We start from the raw sequence: 19973 nt of genomic DNA, 5'->3' as shown, positions 1-19973 counted from the left end.
TTATTTTTATGAAATGTTGCAAATGAAACAAAATAATGTTCAATATTCTGGCATGGGTCATCTTAAATTTAATGATAATTCCTATTAACATTGTCTTGGTGCTATAACCTATCTTTCATTGTATTGTGAACATAAAACTGAAATGTTTTCTTAAGTAGGTTTTGAGTTAAATTACTGCATCAATTGAGTTAAATTACTGCATCAATTGGCCTGCTGAATTTATATTAAATATTCCTGGTATCTACTGGAGTACTTGATGTTGAATTGGCACTAGCTTGCATAAGATGCTATTTCCATAGAAAATAGCAAAGTTTAATATAGTAATAACTCTACAGCAACCCTTTTCATATGAATGCCTCAACACATATGCATACTATCACCATGGAGTATGAATTTCCATGGCAATGGTCTTAGCTTTAAAAAAGTGTGGTTTTGAACAATAAATGAATTTTGGGAAGAAGGCAGTGCCCAAGCAGCATCTTAACAAAATACCAGAGTTGGAAGGGACCTTGGAGGTCTTTTGTCCAATTCTCTGATCAAACAAGAAACCTTACCATTTCAGACAAATAGTTGTTCAATCTCTTCTTAAAAATTTCCAGTGTTGGAGCACCCACAACTTTTGAAGGCAAACCGTTCCACTGGTTAATTGTTCTGTCAGGAGATTTCTCCTTAGATCTAGGTTGGTTCTCTCTCGTTGATTAGTTTCCATCCATTGCTTCTTGGACAAGAAGCAATGGGTGGTGTTTTGGAGAATAGGTAGCGTTGGGTTAAAAAATACCATGAGGCATCTTTGCATTTTAAGTAAACAGGGAGAAATCTGTTAAAACACGGTCTCTGTGGGGCAAGTGGCATTTAATTCTTCAACTTTGAGAGAAAACCCTTCAAGATAGAGCAGGTCATGAAACTGACTTCACTAAAAATTACTAGAACTTTTTTTATTGAGTCAGGCTGTAGTAATCTTGAATCTTGAAAGCCTCCTAGGGTTTCGCCTTTCCTCCCTTTTATATCAAAGAGAGTAAAGGAGGGCAATTTTAAGTCTCTCATTCTTGTTTTCTCTGGCTGAGTTTATGTTTTGCTGTGGTGGTTGTGTATTTTTTCCAAGGCTCTCTTTTTGCTTATCTATAATGAAGGATTTCAAAATCAAGCGTTATCTGTCTCAGAAATGGGGACAACTGATTTTGACAGGCTAATAAGGACTGACTTATTTGGCTCTGATTCCTGGTGTGATTTACCTAATACAAGGAACCATTCAATGGCAATTTTCAAGTTGCAGAACAGCCATTTTTTACAAGTAGCAATATAGCTAAGATGCTGTTACAGCATTTAGTGTATATGTGAGTTGGTTTGATCTATGTCTTGCTTTTCTGTTTTAGCAGATACTCAAGGTGTAACTAGCAAAGTTTAACACAACTGTAAATAAGAACAGAATATTTATAACAAAAAACCAGAGAGATTAAAATTAACACCAAAATCTCCCCTCCCTAAAACCTGGACCTCTGACTGGAGGTAGGACATCTTTAAAAGGGCCTCTCTTGCAGCTCTTAAAAGAATATTATAATGAGATAGATGGTCCCATATGCAAATCTTCAGTCATTTAGGGATTTAAAGATCAGTATCAAAACTTAAACTATATCCGGTAAGAAATTGATAGCTTTTTAATGCATATGTGTTGTTGCAGTTTTCTTGAAGAGTTTCTTCCTGTAAGCAATTGCTCACATTTTTAATTAATAAAAATGGGTATTTTGTGTGTGTTTGCATATTCCATGTAGGAAATGTTTGGGGAAAAAAAAACTATAACATAATATGATTCTGGGGGTCTAGAGCAATGTAAATAGAGTATAACAAAAACAGTTCCAAACCATAAGAACAAAACAGGGATATTGCATACCAGGCTTCCCAGGACAAGCATATTAGGCCAGTATAGTGTATCAATATCTATGCCTGTTAGTATAGTATAGTTTATTGAATAGCCCGAAGGCCTTTTCAAACAAAACAGAAGAGAAAAAGGGAAAAAGATAAAACAGTTACAAAAATAGCAATCTAAAAATATATGATAGATGACATTAAAATTTTACCATATCAAATTTCAATAGCTAAGTTGCCAAGACTAGAAGACTAGATAACCCAAATAGGATAGCTCCTCTCTAACTGAGCTCATCTTTCTTACAATCAATAAAATTTTCCTTGATATAACTGGCTCGTATTGCCGTCAACCTTTTAAGGTATCCAGTGATCGCTCTTACCAGGGGAGGAGAGTCAGCCCTCAACAGAAATGCTAATTTTTGGCTTATACTATGCCTGTTGTACAGGTAGTCCTCGACTTATGACCACAATTGAGCCCAAAATTTGTGTTGCTAAGTGAGACATTTGTTAAGTGAATTTTTCCCCATTTTACAACCTTTCTGGCCTCAGTTGTTAAGTTAGGAAAATGGTTGTTAAGTGAGTCTGGCTTCCCCATTGACTTTGCTTGTCAGAAGGTCACAAAGGGGAATCATATGGCCCCAGGACACTGCACCCATCATAAATATGAGTCAGTTGCCAAGCATCTGAATGTGACCATGGCGATGCTGCAACGGTCATAAGTGTGAAAAACGGTCATAAGTCACTTTTTTCAGTACCATTATAACTTTGAACGGGAATAAAATGAACTGTTGTAAGTCAAGGGCTACCTGTAGTAGCTAACAACAATACCATACTGTTTTGTTATTTATATTCTTTTTTTGTTATTTTGTTATTTGTATTTATATTCTTCCTTTTCTTACCCGCCCCAATACTTGCCTCTCCACGTGTTTTTTCTCACCAACCCTGTAAAACAGCTTAGGGCAGGCTAGCTGTGAGCTTCCTGGCTGAACAAGGATTGCAACTCTGTTTCTCCCTTTTCTATTCTGACTGGCTCTTTAACATACCAGAGGACCTATTTAGTGTGTTAAATCTCTCTGCCTGTCTCCTGGAGATAATTCTTACTCAAGGGATCAGGCATTTTACCTGTTTGCCAGCCCTGATTAATTTAAAAACAGTATAATTGAGGGGGAAATGCCAAGTGCATTGATACTTTGTTGCTTCTAGAATGAGTAAACTTTGCTGTCCTTTGTACTTCCTTCTCCCATCCTCTGGTTTATATTTCTTTGCTCTTAGATGTAATGTGGACACCACATGTTGCTGTTCTTGGGACAGCTTCCAAACGTTCCCCGCACTGTACTGCTGTGTGATGCATTTTATTATTATGACTATTGTTATGGTTATTATCAGTCAACAGTAGGTTTTTGGCTTGGGAGTCGCTCCTGATGATTAAGGCGGTTGCTAAAGCTTGGAGTACTATAGAAAAATTAATTAGTGTTGATCTCTGTCGGTTTACTGACAAACATTAACTATTCTAAAGGAAAAGTCCAAAAGAAATATGGGCCCTTCTCAGGTAAATTGGATGTCCTCTGTTCTGCCTAGGACAAGAGCTGGCAACTTGCAGGTTCATCTTCACCACTACAGGTTGTCCTCGACTTACAACCATTCATTTAGTGACCGTTTGAAGTTACAATGGCACTGAAAAAAGTGACTTACGGCTGTTTTTCACACTGATGACCGTTGCAGCATTCCCTCGTCACATGATCAAATTTCATGATTGGTTGCAGTGTCCTGGGGTCATGTGATCACCTTTCGTGACCTTCTGACGAGCAAAATCAACGGGGAAGCCAGATTCTCTTAACAACCTTGTTACTAACTTAATGACTACAATGATTCACTTAACAACTGTGGCAAGAAAGGTTGTAAAATGGGACAAAACTCATTTAACAACTGTCACTTCGCAACAGAAATTTGGGGCTCAGTTGTGGTTATAAGTCGAGGACTACCTTGTTTTGCCTGGCTGAGAACCATGATCAGAGGGATCAAGGAAGGGACCACAGCAGTCCAGCTGTGGTACATTGTTAAGGCCACACACATTTAGGAATCACACCCTTGGCCCTCATGGCTGGCCTGTCAATGGCCTGGCTGCATATTATCTGGGTACCTTTGTCTGGGTAACATTGACAAATATAACTGACTTCTGAAAAGATGGTTGCCTGAAGATAAAATCTAAAGATTAAATTACAGTAAATAATCAGAAGTTGAACTTGGTAGGATTCTAAGAGTTCTGAAAGAAATGCCTCCTACTCTCATTTAGATATTTCTTTCTTTCCTAGGCCCCTAGATCACTGCTTTCTTATCATTTTTGTGTGTGTTTGTTTAGAGTCAGTGCATTTTCTTCAGAGTTTCTACCTTCTTTGTCCTAGATAATTAAAATAATTAGAATGTTCAGAAGCACAGAGATTTCTCCTATGTGCAAGTGATGTAAATAGTACCACCTAGTGATAATTTCTACACATCACAGCAATTATATCCCAAGATATTAGAAATAGTGGCATTTTGAAAACAGCAGCCAAATATATATATATCATGACCCCTATGAAGGTAAAATCATCCTTTGTAATCGTGATATTGATAAAGAAGGGGGGGTGTTAAATAGTAATAATTTTTTTAAAAATATCCCACCTGTGCTCAAGGAAATGTAGGTTGACTCACTAAGAGGAAACTGGCTGAATTTTCGGAGCACAATAAACCATAAAATACTGTAAATCATTGTGACAAGGTTAACATAGTCTAAGGCACACCTTGACAAGTAAGGTAACTTTGGTTTGTTTAATAAGCCATAATACTTGGGCTTATACAAATGTAAATAACAGTCAAAGTATATTATTTGTACTATGTGCAAACGTATAACTTGTTCTGCATAATTGTTAAAATAACAAATGGCTTAGTGTACCGTTCAGTTCCAGATATTGATTGGCCTCCGTTTCCATAATAGTCTTTTTGAAATTGTCAGGATTTGAACTCAAGTGCAGGTAGTCCTCGACTTACAATCATTTGTTTGGTGCCGATTTGAAGTTACAACAGCCCTGAAAAAAGTGATTTATGACCATTTTTCACACTAATGACCACTGTAGTATCCCCATGGTCACATGATCAAAATTCAGATGCTTGGCAATAGTTCCATATTTATGACGATTGTTGTGTCCTGGAGTCATGTGATCACCTTTTGCGACCTTCTGACAAGCAAAGTCAAGGGGAAAGCCAGATTCACTTTACAACTGTGTTACTAACTTAACAACGGCAGCGACTCACTTAACAACTGTGGCAGGAAAGGTCCTAACATGTGGGAAAACTAACTTAACAACTGTCTTACTTAGCAACTGAAATTTGGGACACAATTGTGGTTGTAAGTTGAGGACTACCTGTATACGAAGTTCAAATGTGGTACTTAAGAATGTAAAAAGAACCCTACTGGATTAATAGATTCTCTCTTAATCCAGCAACCTGTTTCTAACAGTGTCCAAATAGTTACCTTCTGACAGTCTACAAGCAAGAAAATTAACACATAATGCGACAGTATCTTTCCAAAAACTTTCCTATTAGTGGAAGAAATATTACATAGAGATAGAATATAGAATAGAGTTGGAAGGGATCTTGGAGGTCTTCTAGTACAATCCCTTGCTTGAGCAGGAGACTCTATACTATTTCAGATAAATGATTATCCAGTCTCTTTTTGAAAGGCTCCAGTGATGAAGCACCTACAACTTCTGAAGGCAAGTTGTTCCATTGGTTGATTGCTCTCACCGTTAGGAAATTTCTCCTTAGTTTTAGGTTGCTTCTCTCCTTGGTTAGTTTCCATCCATTGCTTCTCGTCCTGCCTTCAGGTGCTTTGGAGAATAGGTTGACCCCCTCTTCTTTATGACAGCCCCTCAAATATTGGAACAGTGCTACCTTGTCTCCCCTAGTCCTTATTTTAATTAGTCTACACATACCCAATTCCTTTAACCGTTCTTCGTAACTTTTCTTTGTAAACTTACCATGCTCGACCATTATGGATTTCATTTGTATTAACATTAACGTGTTTTAAACTTGCTTTACACTTATTAGCAAGAGGGAATATAAGAATACTTTAAAAACCAGAGCGAATTTGTATTTTTTTTGGACATCTAACGGTGGTCTAGATTTTCACAGCCCCGATCTGGTAGCCTGAATTGAAAGTTAATTTGCTTTAGAATTCATATTTAGTTTCAGAATCCTTTTTCACAGAACTTAGCAGCCTTATAATGCCAGCTTTATTCCAATGGCTTGAAGCTGACGGCTGCCAATTTTGCTGAAATCTATAGAAAAACCCAGATTCAAAAACCCCCAAAGCCAGAAATATCTCAAGAGGAGCATGTGTTTTTCTGGGACCTTTTCAAGTGTTGCTTTTTTCCCCCTTCAGGACATTTATTCAGAACAGCTGGGGATCAACCGTGTAACCTGTCCACAGTGTCGAGTGCCTTTCCAATGGTCAGCCACCCAGTCTTTGGTCTACATACAGCCAGCTCAGGGCATACAGAATTTGGTGGCTTGGGGTCACTTGGTACACCCATAGCCTTAGCAGCGCACCCCCAGCTAACAACTTTTCCAGGTAAAAAAGTCTATGTGTTCAAAAAAATCTTCCATTAAAAAAAATTGCTTGAAGATGCAGCCACAAATGTTCCTTCAAAGTAAAGGGGCATGGATTTTATATTTTGCATACTAAAGCTAAAAGGTCAGCTTTTTTTTCAGTAAGATCCAGATTCTACCACACCAGGAATATCCCTAGTATTATATACATTGATCGGAGAATACTTCTTTGATCTCAGGGAGGCTTACTCATGAGTAAATACAGTTGAGGCAGTTGCGTTGCATGGTTACAACGAGAATAGTAATGCATGCTGGCTGGTTCTAGGTTGTTTTTGCTTTATTCTACTCATGTTCCCATCACTTGTTTATTTATGTTTCTAATCTACTTGTAACAAACATTATCTAGGTGGGTTATGATTTGCTTTAGTACTAATCTGAAAATATTGTCAACATCCTAAATCAGATCTCTCTAGGCATGTTTTTAAAAAACTGAACACAAGTAAGACGCCTGTTGTTTTATAAAAGACTTTTCCATACATTTGGTTTACATATTTGTAACTCAAATCTATCTGAACTTTTGTGGAATGAAAAATATCTGATCAGCCTCCAAGTGCTGAGAATCAAAATCTGGCTGTTGTAGCTGAAAACGAATTGAGTTGGACACTTTATTTGGAAAAAGGACCTGGTTATTTAAGTCTTAAAATACTTATTTTCCAGAAACTGTATGATGTATGATTATTTTGTAAGGCTACAATCCGATGTACACATCACAAAATAAATCATGTTGGAAACCTATTTCTGAGTAAGCATGTGCAAGCTTGCACTATGAGTCTGCAATTTTACTCAACTTGGTTGGGAGTAAGTTCTACTGGATTATTATAATTGGTGATTATGATGGTACAGCTTTAATTTAGGGCTCTCCAAGATGTTTGCATCTTTCAGATTATAATTAAGAGACTCAGAATCTTATTTTTAAAAAAAGGAAAGGGAAAAAAGTCTGCAGTTTTGTGCACACTTGTTCTGGACTAAGTAAGTTCCATTGAATTCAATGATACTTTAGTAAACATAAGATTTATCATAAAAGTCCTACTCATCTATCAGAATAGTAGTGCAGCATGTGGCTTTATAATTGCAAAACTATGTTTTATTTGTATTTAATGGGTCTGTATTTGGATAACAAAACTTTTTTGGAGTAACCTGTTTTTAAAATATACATTTACCATAAATTTAGTTATGCACCAGGTGTGACTTAGTTTTAAGAGTGTAGTTTGCAAATCAAGTGGGACATAACATTTTAAGACTTCTGGATTTTTACACTCTAGCTTAAATTAAAATCTGAAGGGTAATTTATGGTACATATTTAATGCATCATTTAACTATAGAGAAATGAGCTATAAAGCACATTCTGTTGTTGACCAGAATAAAAATTAATTTAGAATGTTTCTTGTCAATATAGTATCAGCTCAACATACATCCAAGGTCACGAATGGAAAATCTGTGGTTTATGGGTTGAAAGTGGTGTGTATAAATTCCCTAAGTGATGTGTGTGCTTTAAAAAGGCACATCATTTCCCAAGCAATGGCTTAATTCTTTTTCCATGCAGGGATCCCTTCCTCAATCTACTACTGCTAAGGCAAATGGGAAAAGGGGGCCTTATCCCATTTTCTCAAGGCTTCAAAATAATTTCCACTGTCAATGTTATCTTAATACCTAATCACTCTATGAAAGGCATTTTTGAGTGGATTTTGGCAAAAAATTAGAACATCGGAATATTCTTTATTGGCCAACTATAAATGGTCACACAAGGAACTTTTGTCTCCAGTGCATAAGCTCTCAGTGGACATACAAACAACAGAGTAATATAATCATAAGATACCAAAAGGAATGGGAATGGGACAACTGGCCACAGCCAACTTGCTATGGCCAACGCACCATGGCCAACTCTCTGCGGGACAATTTAATATTTCTGTTTAACTATTTAAAATAAATAATATTTATTTTCATTTTTGCCATTCACATTTCATTCTGTCCCTCCGTTTACATCCTTTCTTTAATGATTCTATTCCACCATTTCTTTGATATTAGTGTAACTCTTGTCCCGCAGTGAGTTGTCCTGTGGCGAGATGGCCGTGGCAAGCTGTCCTGCAGCAAGTTGGCCGTGGCAAGCTGGCCGTGGCGAAAAGCCGTAGCGAGTTGGCCACGGCGAGTTGGCCGTGGCGAATTGTCATAGACCCAAAGGAATCCCCACTCCATTCCCAGAAGCAGTCACAATGGCTGGGTGAGTGTGTGAAAGTGGACTGGCCACCACCTATTATATTGTGTGATCTCCACGTGCTTGTCTAATTTAGTTTGACACTCTTTCCAGAGTAGATTGGACCTTCATCTACATCTTAGGTAGACTATTGTGGCGTGTTATCTAGTAACAGTTTCGTGGCTCTTGGCAAGTCTTAAATCCTCACTGAAAGTGAATGTGTGCTTTTGTTGCTTACGGCAAGTTCAGGGGTGGGTTCTAAAATTTTTTACTACCGGTTCTGTGAGCGTGGCTTGATGGTCATGTGACAATTCTTTAGGATTTAGCAGAGGTACTGGTCTACCAGGCTTTTAACTGCTTGCAGAGCTGTACCGGTCTACCCATTTATTTTTGCAGGCACCGGTCTACCACCAAACTGCCTTTTACCACTGATCAGCTGTAGGGCGGCCCTTTGAAGCCCCGCGGCAAGAGTTTAAACAGTTTTGCCTTATAGCCCATCAGCTGGGACTCAGGAGGCAGCAATAGATTGGGGGTGGGGCCAAATAAAAGGTAAGAATAACACAGGGGGAGGGAGGTGGGTTCCTCCCGGTTCAGTGACGTCATATCATCACCGCTACCGGCTCGGCGGAACCGGGCCAAACCGGGAGGAACCCACCACTGGGCAAGTTGCACCGCAAGTAGGTCGGATATCTAATTCTCATTCCTTTGGTGTAGAAACAGCTTGAGAATTTTGATGTAAACTGAAAGATATCATATTAAAATAAACAGAGTGAAAGTATGAACTCCTTAAACATATAGTTGTTCTGCGATCTCAAGACGCTGCAGTAGTGAGGAAATTATCACCCTAAATCAGATTTCTCGCTCTGCCGAATGATAGGTCCAGCTCAAGTCTCTATCTTCTTCGTGTATTCATTTATACTTTTGACATTTGACATTCCTTTACTTTTTCTTTAATTGATTGACATGCTTGAGCCTTCAAAACAATGATGCATGTTACAAAGCCCGTTTTCTACCTAATCATCAGGTATTTCATTACCATAAGCCATCTCTTCTTTTTAAAGTTTTTTTTTAAAAAAAACAGCCCTTCTTTCTTGATGTGTGACAAATGGTTTGAAATTTATGTTCAAAAGCATTGATATAAATGAGGTGCAAATTAATTCCATGAACTTACCTAAGGTGGCTGGATTCTAGCTTCATAGTGGCATAAGGATGGGCAGATTGCTTGTTGTTGGCAAAATGTCTGCCTTAGCTCATTGATGAACTTGATGTAATGCACCTTAGGAAGCCCTCCTGCAGAGCAGCGGGAGAGGGAAATGACTTTAAAGCAGGATTACATCCAAATTTTGAGTGGCATCACCTATACATTTGCCTAAGTCTTTTTTTTTTTTTTTAAAGCTATAGCTTCTCCTGTTTTTCTCCTTTTCCTTCTGGAAAGCATACGTGATGGCAAGGGAATGAGATAATGTTGTTATCCATCTCAATTATTCTCAAAGTATTTTTAGTGCTTTCTGTATTTTCCTTAATCCAGTGAGTTGAGAGAGATGAAGGCTGTGCGGATCCTTTTAAAAGAGATGTTTTGGAACATTGAGGAAGGACACACAAAGCACCTTTTTTCCAGGTTGTTAAAATATCTATGTCTTTTTTTCTTTTTTCTTTTCTCCCATTGCTTCTCAGGCATCTGGACACACTGCGGCTTCACTCTCATATTCTCCAAAGCATCCTTGAGTGTTTGCATAGTTTGAATAGATCTCCCATTCATTCTGCAAGATTGTTCCAAATTCTGTGTTCAAGACATGCTAATGAACTCCACTGAATAGCACTATGAGAAGACAAATGACTTAGACTACTTTGCTTTACATTATTTTCATTTTTTGTAATCAACTTAATCAGAAGCTGTTGTGGTTTTAGGAAAATCACTTGACAGCAATTCAAGCTGTAGTTTTATTTATAGTGTTTTTATCTTTCCAGAAAAAAAGCCCATAATTGTTTAATCTAGTGTTTATACATTTCAATATTTTGTAACTTATGTCAGTTTCAGCAGAATGATTTTCACACTTGCTTATTATAGGTTGCCTAATATCAACTCCAATGATTTTCTTTAGATTTTTATAATGCATTTATCCTGGTATAGTATTAAGCAATAACCAATTTCTTATTCTGCTAACTCTTTTTAAAAATGCAAACACGTTCTTTATTGCTGCCTTTTGTTACTGAGGAACAATTATTTTCTAAGATACTATTCTGGGATTACAATAGGGTTTAATTCTTTGTTCCATATCAGGCAATTTATGCCATTCATTCCAATGCCAAGAAGAAAGTTTTAAAAATGGTGGTGTGTGGGTAGGCTCATTATATAGTTTATCTCCATATGGTTTGTAACACACTGGAGGGGGAGGAAAAAAACTTGCACATTAAATTTATGGAATTGATCAAACCCATGAAAGATCTGTTGTTCTATGCCACGATGAAGACAGCAACAGTAGTATCACAGGTCTTTGTATTTGAATAATATTATAAGAAATTGTCTTTGGGATTCAACTGTTAGGTAGTGTTTGTCAATTTTCATTAAGATGCAGAAATCATCTTCAGATCATTTGCATGTAGAACCTAGCAAGTGGAATCCAGGGAGTGGGCTATCCTCACATTTCATAAGATAAATTTACTGTTCAGAAAAGGTCTTCTGGTTTAATCAGTGAGTTGTGATTTGGCTTTAACCGTACTGATTAGCTTATTAGTTGATAGTAGAAGGAGCAAAAGGACCAGCTCCCTTCATCTGAGAGTCATCCCATGTTATTGATTTAATCAGTGGTTACTCTTGCCATATGTAGTAAAGATTATAATATTGTGCAGTTTTGTTTCATCTCTAAGGGACAAATTCTATTATCCACATAAGGCATATGAAGAGTAATAAACCCAACTTTACACAGGGGAATAAATAATCTGGGCTAAAACACCATCTGTTTTACATGGTCCAGAGTGTATCCTTACTCTGAATGGTATGGCTCTCCCTGCTTTGAAGCAGGGAGCTTTGCCAGTCCTTCTGCTATGATAAGTGGAAGTGCTTTCTTCAATATTCAGAACTATAAAATGGGACATTGAGCACTAATGTCCTTTGATCAAAGTATTAGAGCTTGATTCTTTTTCAAAAGGAATTTCACTGCCATCTTTTTAAGGGTGGAAAGTATTAACTCCTCTCTAAAGCATTGACATCCACAATCCCATCCTAGCCTAATCTCCCTGGTTTGTTTAAATCTTCAATTTGTACTTGCAGAGTACAAGAGAAAAAGAGGATCCGCTGGGGTGCTACAGTATCCGGTTTTTACTTCATTAAAACAAGAGTATAAATTGTATACTCTTGCAGTATAAATTGAAACTGTATTTACTTGTGTTCAGTTGTGGTCATTACAACTCTAGCATCACTTGAGTTTGAATCACTGCCCCACCAGCATGTTGTATGGTTTCTCCGAATACCTAGGCACCGATAGTTGCTTATCAATATCATTCCAATATCTTGTAGCACTTGAAACAAACCCTAAATAGCAACTCATACCCTCCCTACAGCATTTTAAAAAAGGTTTGCTACACCCTTCAGATGTCAATTCAGGGGTGAAATCTAAAATTTTTTGCTACCGGTTCTGTGGGTGTGGCTTAATTAGTAGGCGGGGCTTGGTGGTAAGGTGACTGGGAGGGCGTGGTTTGTTGGTCAGGTGGGCATGGCCAAGTCAATGCCACTTCTTTGCCCTTTTTTAACCTACAAAACACAACACAACACAACTGGCTTACCCACAATATAAAAGCAGCTGTGGTAGACCCAAAATGGCCCCTGCAACAAGCAGGAACCTCACACAGCCACAAAAAGCCCAAAAAACCAACTTTCATACTTTACACACACAAAATTCCACATATAGCTTTGTGAGATTTTGTGTGATTGTGTAGTTAAAGTGAAACACTACAGAAACACACTAAATCTCAGAAAGCTGCACAAATATTATTTTTTTATTTATTTATTTTTATATAAAAGCAGCTAAATTTAAAACTTCCTAAACTTTAAATGGCTAGGTCTAAAAAAAGAACAATTAAAAAAAACCCCAATTAACTTTTTTTTAAAGCTCCCAAAGGGGAAAAAAACTTACCCAATTGAACAGAGGTCTCCAATCTTGGCAACTTTAAGACTTGTAGACTTCAACTCCCAGAATTCCTCAGCCAGCTTTGCTTTGCTGGCTGAGGAATTCTGGGAGTTGAAGTCCACAACTCCCTGCCTGCTTGATTGCAGGCAGGGAGATTCAGTTGCTTGCTGATGCAATTGTTTGCGGGATTACATCAAGGCGTTGCAACCAGCAGCTAAGTAAAGCAAGCTGAGGGGGGAGGGGGAGGGATTTTTGCTACCGATTAGCAGGCAGAGCCATTTAAAAGGAAAAAAAGTTTTTTTCTTTTACATGGCTCTGGCGATCCAAGCTGAGTTGCCTGATTAGCAGGCAACTCAGCTGGGATCATCAGAGCTTGGCTGGTCAGAGCTATTTAAAAGAAAAAAAAGGCTCTGATGATCGCGCGGCTCAGCTGGGCATGGGGGGGGGGCAGGGATTTTTGCTACCGGTTCTCCGAACTGCCTGCCGCCATCGCTACCTACTTGCCCGAGCCTGTCCGAACCGGGAGCATTTCACCCCTATGTCAATTCCTATACAAATCTCTCCTTGAGATGTTGCCTGCAGTCAATGATTTCTGCCTCTTGCGTGTTGAGACCAATCTTGTTGCTAATTCTTTTTCATTTTTCTTTGTTCTCAGTTTAGTCGATGTTGCACATAACTGTAATAATTATATTTTTTCTGTGTTATTTGCAAAATGTTGAGCCTCAGATGTAAAGTACTTCTGAGTGGTAGAGAAACATATTTGATTGATGAAAGATATGTGCAAATTAAATGTAAAGTTACAGTGTTTAGATTAGGAAATTAAAGGGGCATATTTAAATTTCAAAACACTAAAGAAAGGTATAGCCTCATATAGATTTTAAGCACAGGAGTTCTGATACTTAACAGTATTAACTTGTACCACGTTTGAGACCTGTATATGAATATGTAACCACAAGAACACACAAAATGCAAAAGCGGAATAAATAATGTGACTTTTATTTTCATTTTCTTTACATTGAATATGCAGAATGGTGGCGGAATGCAGATGTGCACTCTCGTACTGGCACTACATTTTTCCCACCACTACTTGGAATCTCTCCTCTGTTTGCCCCTCCCGTCCAAAATCATGACTCTACTGCATTCCATACAAGGACCCCAGGAAAAAGTGCACGAGGAAGTTTGGAGAAAGGTAAGCTCTGAATGAGACATGCCCACAGCATCCTCTCCGGGACTGGAAGGGGTGAGTGTGTATGCATGCATAAAATTATAGAGATACTTTATATTTCACTTGGATTCCCAATTCAACTCAAATGTGTGCATAGACCTACAACAAATTGGAATTTTAATATTCTGAGTTTAAATACATCTTAGAAATAATCAGTCAGCTTTCCTTACGGTCACAGAACAGCATTACAAATAAAAGCATTAAAAACAATCAAAATAAAAGCAGACAAAATAATATATTATAATTAGTGGTTAATTACCAGTGGGAAGTTAGTCTGCCTAATTTTGCATACAGTGTAACAAAATTTTGCCACATTCAAAGAAACTATTGCGTACTATCTGATAGCAATAGTTGTGCATAAAAGATATCAATATTTCAATATTTCCTGGGTATTTTATTAGGTAAGGTGTTACAAAGTGAGTCTGTGAATCCTTACCGAAGATACAGTATAGCAGGACATGGGCTGTAGTTTCAATGACCTTTGTCCACTTAGAAATAAATTTCAGCTCAGAGAAGAATAGGGAAATGGAAAAAGAAGGAAGGGTTTTCTTCTTCCTTGGTGAGAGGCAGTCATCTGTCCTCTTTAGATAGACAGACAGACAGACAGACAGACAGACAGACAGACAGACAGATAGATAGAGATATATATACTATAGATATACTGATGAATTAATGTCTACAATTATTCTTGTCTAACACAGTCATTTTATTTGAATTTGTGCTATTCAAAGTGATATTTATATGGAAAATAGGGTAATTGGTTCTAGTTCAATGGAAATGGATAATTTGATACGTTTATTAATGAATATAACAGTAAATGATTAAAAGAATATATTTTTTATCAAAGTCCCAGATTAGTAATATAATGCAAAAATAAAACCAGAAATATCTAAACATCATTCCTATATCTTCTAGATAAATAGATCTTATAAATATTTAAACTAAATCATCAGATGAACACAGGACAAGCTGGAAGAGAAATGCATACCCAAAGCGTACCTGCTATCATCTATATCCTGCTATAGTTTTTCAAAATGAAGCTCTTTTTTTAGATTTCCTTGAACAGAACTTTCCTTTTTTCCATTTTGCATACACAATAATTAGTATTCAATACCAAATGTGCTATCATTAACCTCAACCACCTGCTTGCTAGTCTTGCACTAACTGTGTTTTGGCTCCCATAAATAGTATGGTACAGGTACCTGGAATCAATATATAAATTGTGCTAAGTTAAATACAGATAATCCTCGATTTAGAGCAGTTCATTTAGTGACCATTTGAAGTTACAACGGCACTGAAAAAAGTGAGTTATGACATTTTTTTCACAGCATCCCTATGGTGACGAGATTTACATTCAGATGCTTAACAACGGACTCACATACATGACTGTTGCAGTGGCCTGGGATCATGTGATCCCCTTTTATGACCTCCTGAGAAGCAAAATCAAAGTGGGGAAATCAGATTCACTTAACAACCATGTTACTAATTTAACAACTGCAGCTATTCTCTTAACAAATGCGGCAATAAAAGTCATAAAATGGGGCAAAACTCGCTTAACAAATTTCTCACTTAGCAACATACATTTTGGGCTCCATTGTGGTCATAAGTTGAGGTCTACCTGTATCACAGTATTGGAACTTGCATTGATCATGACCTGCTGATAGAGGTAATAATGGAAAAGAAATCTATATATGTTTAACTCCTACCAGATGGGAAGTTATGTTAGTGTTTTGCAGAAAATACAACACAAAGTCTTGTGATACTGTAAAGAATTGATCATTTGTTATCACATAAGCTTTGGTTGACCACAGTCCACTTCATCAAATGGACCCATGCCAGTTTATATGATCATGTTTGTTACTCTTCTAGCTACCACATGATTCTAAACAGAACTAACTATGAATGATATACCAGAATACATAAAATGTTAACTTGAGGTTCACGTTGTTGAAAATTGCAGACTTTCTATCACTAGAGACCTAGATAGATAGATAGATAGATAGATAGATAGATAGATAGGTAGGTAGGTAGGTAGGTAGGTAGGTAGGTAGGTATAGGTATAGGTATAGGTATAGGTATAGGTATATAGATATATAGATATATAGATATATAGATATACAGATATATATATGCATGTGTATTATTATTATTATTATTATTATTATTATTATTATTACTATTACTATTATTAAATAAATGTGGTTTTTTTTTGTTTTTCAAGGTGTTAATGGATCTGTAAATGGAAATAGTACCACTTCAGTATCAGGCATCAACACCTCTGTGTTATCTACCACCACTGCAAGTTCTGCGGGACAGGCAAAAGTTATAACTTCAGTAGGAGGAAGCCGCAAATGTAACCAGGAACAAAATAAAAACCAAGTTCTGGATGCAAGATCTGTCAAGATTAAAGACAAGGTAAAAACCATGAAAAAAACCCTGGTAAATTTTGACAAAAGATATAGTCAGTCGAATTGTAAGGGGAAATCCTTATATAAACGCCATCCCTTTTTGAGCTATAACTGGTGTGTATGTTTGCTACTTAGGATGGTTATTCCCATGGGGCCATGAGGTTTGATGCACTCTTAGGCAGTGGTGGGTTGCTCCTGGTTCGCACCGGTTCGCAAGAACCGGTAGTAAAAATTTGTAGTAGTTCCGAGAACCGGTAATAACATTGGCTGGCCATGCCCCCGAATCAGTCCCTGACCCGGCTGCCGCTCGCTTACCCCACCCACCTCATCAGAGGCTTTTTTTTTTTAACTTTTAAAAGCATTTTTCTACAACCTCTTTGGCCGAAAAAATACTTTTAAATGTTTTTTAAAAAAAGCCTCTGATGATCCCGCAGTTCAGCTGGGATCGTCAGAAGCTTTTCAAAGCATTTTTTCTACAACCTCTTCAGCCGAAGAGGTGGTAAAAAAATGCTTTGAAAAGCCTCTGACAATCTCAGCTGAGTTGCCTGATCGGCAGAGGCTTTTCAATGCATTGTTTTCTGAAACTCTTCGGTTGAAGAGGTGGTTAAAAAAATGCTTTGAAAAGCCTCTGACGATCCCAGCTGAGTTGCCTGATTGGCAGAGGCGTTTCAAAGCATTGTTTTCTGCAGCCTCTTAAGGTTGTAGAAAAAATGCTTTTAAAAGTAAAAAAAAAAAAAGTTGGCCATGCCCACCTAGTCACATTACCCCCACCACCAAGCCACGCCCACAAAATAAGTCACGCCCACAGAACCAGTAGTAAAAATTTTTAGAACCCACCCCTGCTCTTAGGATGGAGATATTTCATGGGGGTAACTTGTTGCTTGTAATATCTTTGATACATAAAGTTAGAAAGGATCAGGTCTGAAATATGTATTATGAACAATACTCTTAGACCTCACCAAGGAGAGCAGTTTTAACTATCCCATCATTTTCCTTGAAAGATGAAGGTGAAGTTGACGTTGAGTTTGAGAAGGACCATTCATTGAGGGAAAATAGCTAAAGCCATTCTGTATATGTCAAGACTTTGCCCTTTAGAAATGCTGAGTATGGGTATGGGACTTGGGGTAGCTGTTGTGTAGGGAATAAGCTTGCTTTGAAAGCCTGCAAGCTGAAAGGCTGGTCTGGTAGGCCAGTCATAAGCTTATGGGTTGCAGCTTCACTGATGATATATTACAGAACCGGTATTGCAATATCTTTATGATGGAAAATTATAATAGCATAGGAATGATATAGTATAGAATAGAATAATATAGTAACTGATTGGAGTAATAGAGAAGCTTAAACAATGGGGGAAGGAGAGAAAAACAAAGACAAAGTTTTGGTAAGAATGATGAAATTCTGTGTATGCTTACTTGGGAATGTATTATACTAAATATATTCTACTGAATATAATAGCTTTTGACTCTCAGACAGAAGCAACTAATGATAGGTGATTCCTCAAATAAATAAGCCCTATGCCATACAGAGCTCTCTAGGTCAGGGGTGTCAAACTCGCATTGTCACGTGACATATCATGACACACACACCCTTCACTAAACCGGGCATGGGCATGGCCAGCTCATGATGCATCTGGCCTGTGGGCCGTGAGTTTGACAGCCCTGCTCTAGGAGATAACCAGCACCCTGAATTGCATTTGGAAACCAATTGGTAATCAGTTTCCACTTGTGGAGCAGTTGAGTCATATGGGCATAATAAGGAATGCCCAACACTTCCCATGCTGTAGCTTCCAAATTGATCTCAAGGACAGCACCATCTACAGTGCATTACAGAATTCATTTGTGAGATAACTAGGGCATGAGTGAATCTCCGAAGAACTTCCCTGTTCATGAAAGGGGGCAACTGGCACACTAGGTATATCTGTGCAAAGCCCTGGCCACAGCTATTACCTGCTGTTCAAACCAGGAATTGTGATTATGGATATGCCATTCTACCCATGTTGTAATAAAGATCAATGTGTATGTTCCCACCCACATCTGATAATATTAAATAAGTGTTGTACTTTAATGACGTATGTTCAGATGTTTCTAGTCTATATTTAATGTTTGTGTGGCGTGGAATGTTTATGAGCTACCAAAACAGTTCATGTTTGGAAGCTGATTCCTCTGCCATGGCTTTATGCCTAATTTTTTTTTTCTTTTTGTGCAATAGCACACATAAGAGCAATTACAGTATATAAAAGCATGTGCTTTTCAGTAAGAAGAAAGTTTGTTCTTGCCAGATTGTCTAATGTGGTAGATATTACAGCAATTATTGGATGGGTAGGTGGGGTGATATAAAAACATGGCTGCTGCGTATCTCTCCGCTCTGTACAAACATAATTTTCTAAATTTAATGTGCAGTCTATTTTGGAGCAACTGATTGAATAATTTCTCGGAACAAAGATATTATTTTCCAAATGAATCTTTGCCAACATGGTACCCTTCATATATGTCCCAGCACAACTAGAAGATACCAGATTCAGATCAGCAGGCCTGTCAGCTGGCCAGCATTTCATATCACATTTTGCACCCTTCATTTTGTTAGCTTTATTGCAGTGTGATATAATGGTTAAGACTAAGGCTGAAGAAGTAAAGGTTCAAATCCTTAACTTATTGGCTATCTTTGGGCTAGTAACTCTCTTTTAGCCCAGTTTTTAATCACGGTTGCTGTTAGAAAAAAAATGGAGGGAAGTATGCTGCTTTTAGCTTCTGGAGTAGTGATATTATAAATTCAACAAATACATAGAATTAGATATCCGTTTTGCAGATGGGGAGTTGAAGATAACAGATTTCCCGGAATGTGGAACCAAATCGGTTATCTAAGTGCAAACCCAATTGATTCCTAAAATTCATGTCAGCTGTTTGTGAGATAAATCTCTGTGTTACTGCTACAGGAGTAAGAGCTGAATGTCTCTAATAATAAAATATTTCAACACTCAACCTTCATTCCTAGAAACCCAGAAAGAAAGCAGTGGATAGTTCCAGCAACAGTGAAAGTGATTCTGGCTCCTCCTCAGACACCTCTAGTGAAGGCATCAGTAGCAGCGACTCAGATGACTTGGAAGAAGAGGAAGAGGAAGAAGAGGAGGAAGAAGAAGATGATCAAAGTGTTGAAGAAAGTGAAGATGATGATTCAGATTCTGAGAATGAAGCACAGCCGAAAAATAAGAACAAGGTGTGTTTGTATCACAAACTGCCTCGAACTGCTAGATTTTTTTTTTTTTTTTACAGAGCACGTGTTCGATTTATCGGACTCTGTATTGTGAGGTTGCACTGTGTATCATAAATTATTAATTATTAAACATGCTCCCTTTTGAACTTCTCAGCGTGGTTGGAAAAACAGGAGCAGGTTTTAAGTCTGATGCTTTTCTATCCTGATGTATTAACTTTTTGGGTTACATGGGAATCTAAATCCCAGTCTGCATTAAACCACACAAGTATTCCAGAAATAGCCAGCTGTTCTCAGAAACTTGT

At 37.7% G+C, this 19973-nt stretch overlaps 1 protein-coding gene across 45 annotated transcripts in view; it reads left to right on the top strand.

Moving 5' to 3' along the window:
- The window catches only part of BAZ2B (bromodomain adjacent to zinc finger domain 2B), a 249203-nt gene that overhangs the window by 159870 nt on the left and 69360 nt on the right, over positions 1-19973 (top strand). For 24 of the 45 annotated variants that reach the window (XM_087881930.1, XM_087881932.1, XM_034425878.2 and 21 more), the window contains 5 exons: positions 6284-6472; positions 8555-8728; positions 13856-14017; positions 16275-16468; positions 19453-19674. In XM_087881930.1, coding sequence (XP_087738056.1) covers positions 6284-6472; positions 8555-8728; positions 13856-14017; positions 16275-16468; positions 19453-19674 — 941 coding nt within the window. The remainder of the gene's footprint in view (positions 1-6283; positions 6473-8554; positions 8729-13855; positions 14018-16274; positions 16469-19452; positions 19675-19973) is intronic. The other 21 variants (XM_087881938.1, XM_034425938.3, XM_087881937.1 and 18 more) reach the window with 2 other exon arrangements.

Source organism: Pantherophis guttatus, chromosome 1 (genome assembly GCF_059756535.1).
Source record: "Pantherophis guttatus breed Tessera chromosome 1, ASM5975653v1, whole genome shotgun sequence".
Classification (NCBI taxonomy): domain Eukaryota; kingdom Metazoa; phylum Chordata; class Lepidosauria; order Squamata; family Colubridae; genus Pantherophis; species Pantherophis guttatus.
Note: the sequence above shows the minus strand (reverse complement) of the source record. Positions and strands in the feature narration are given on the sequence as shown.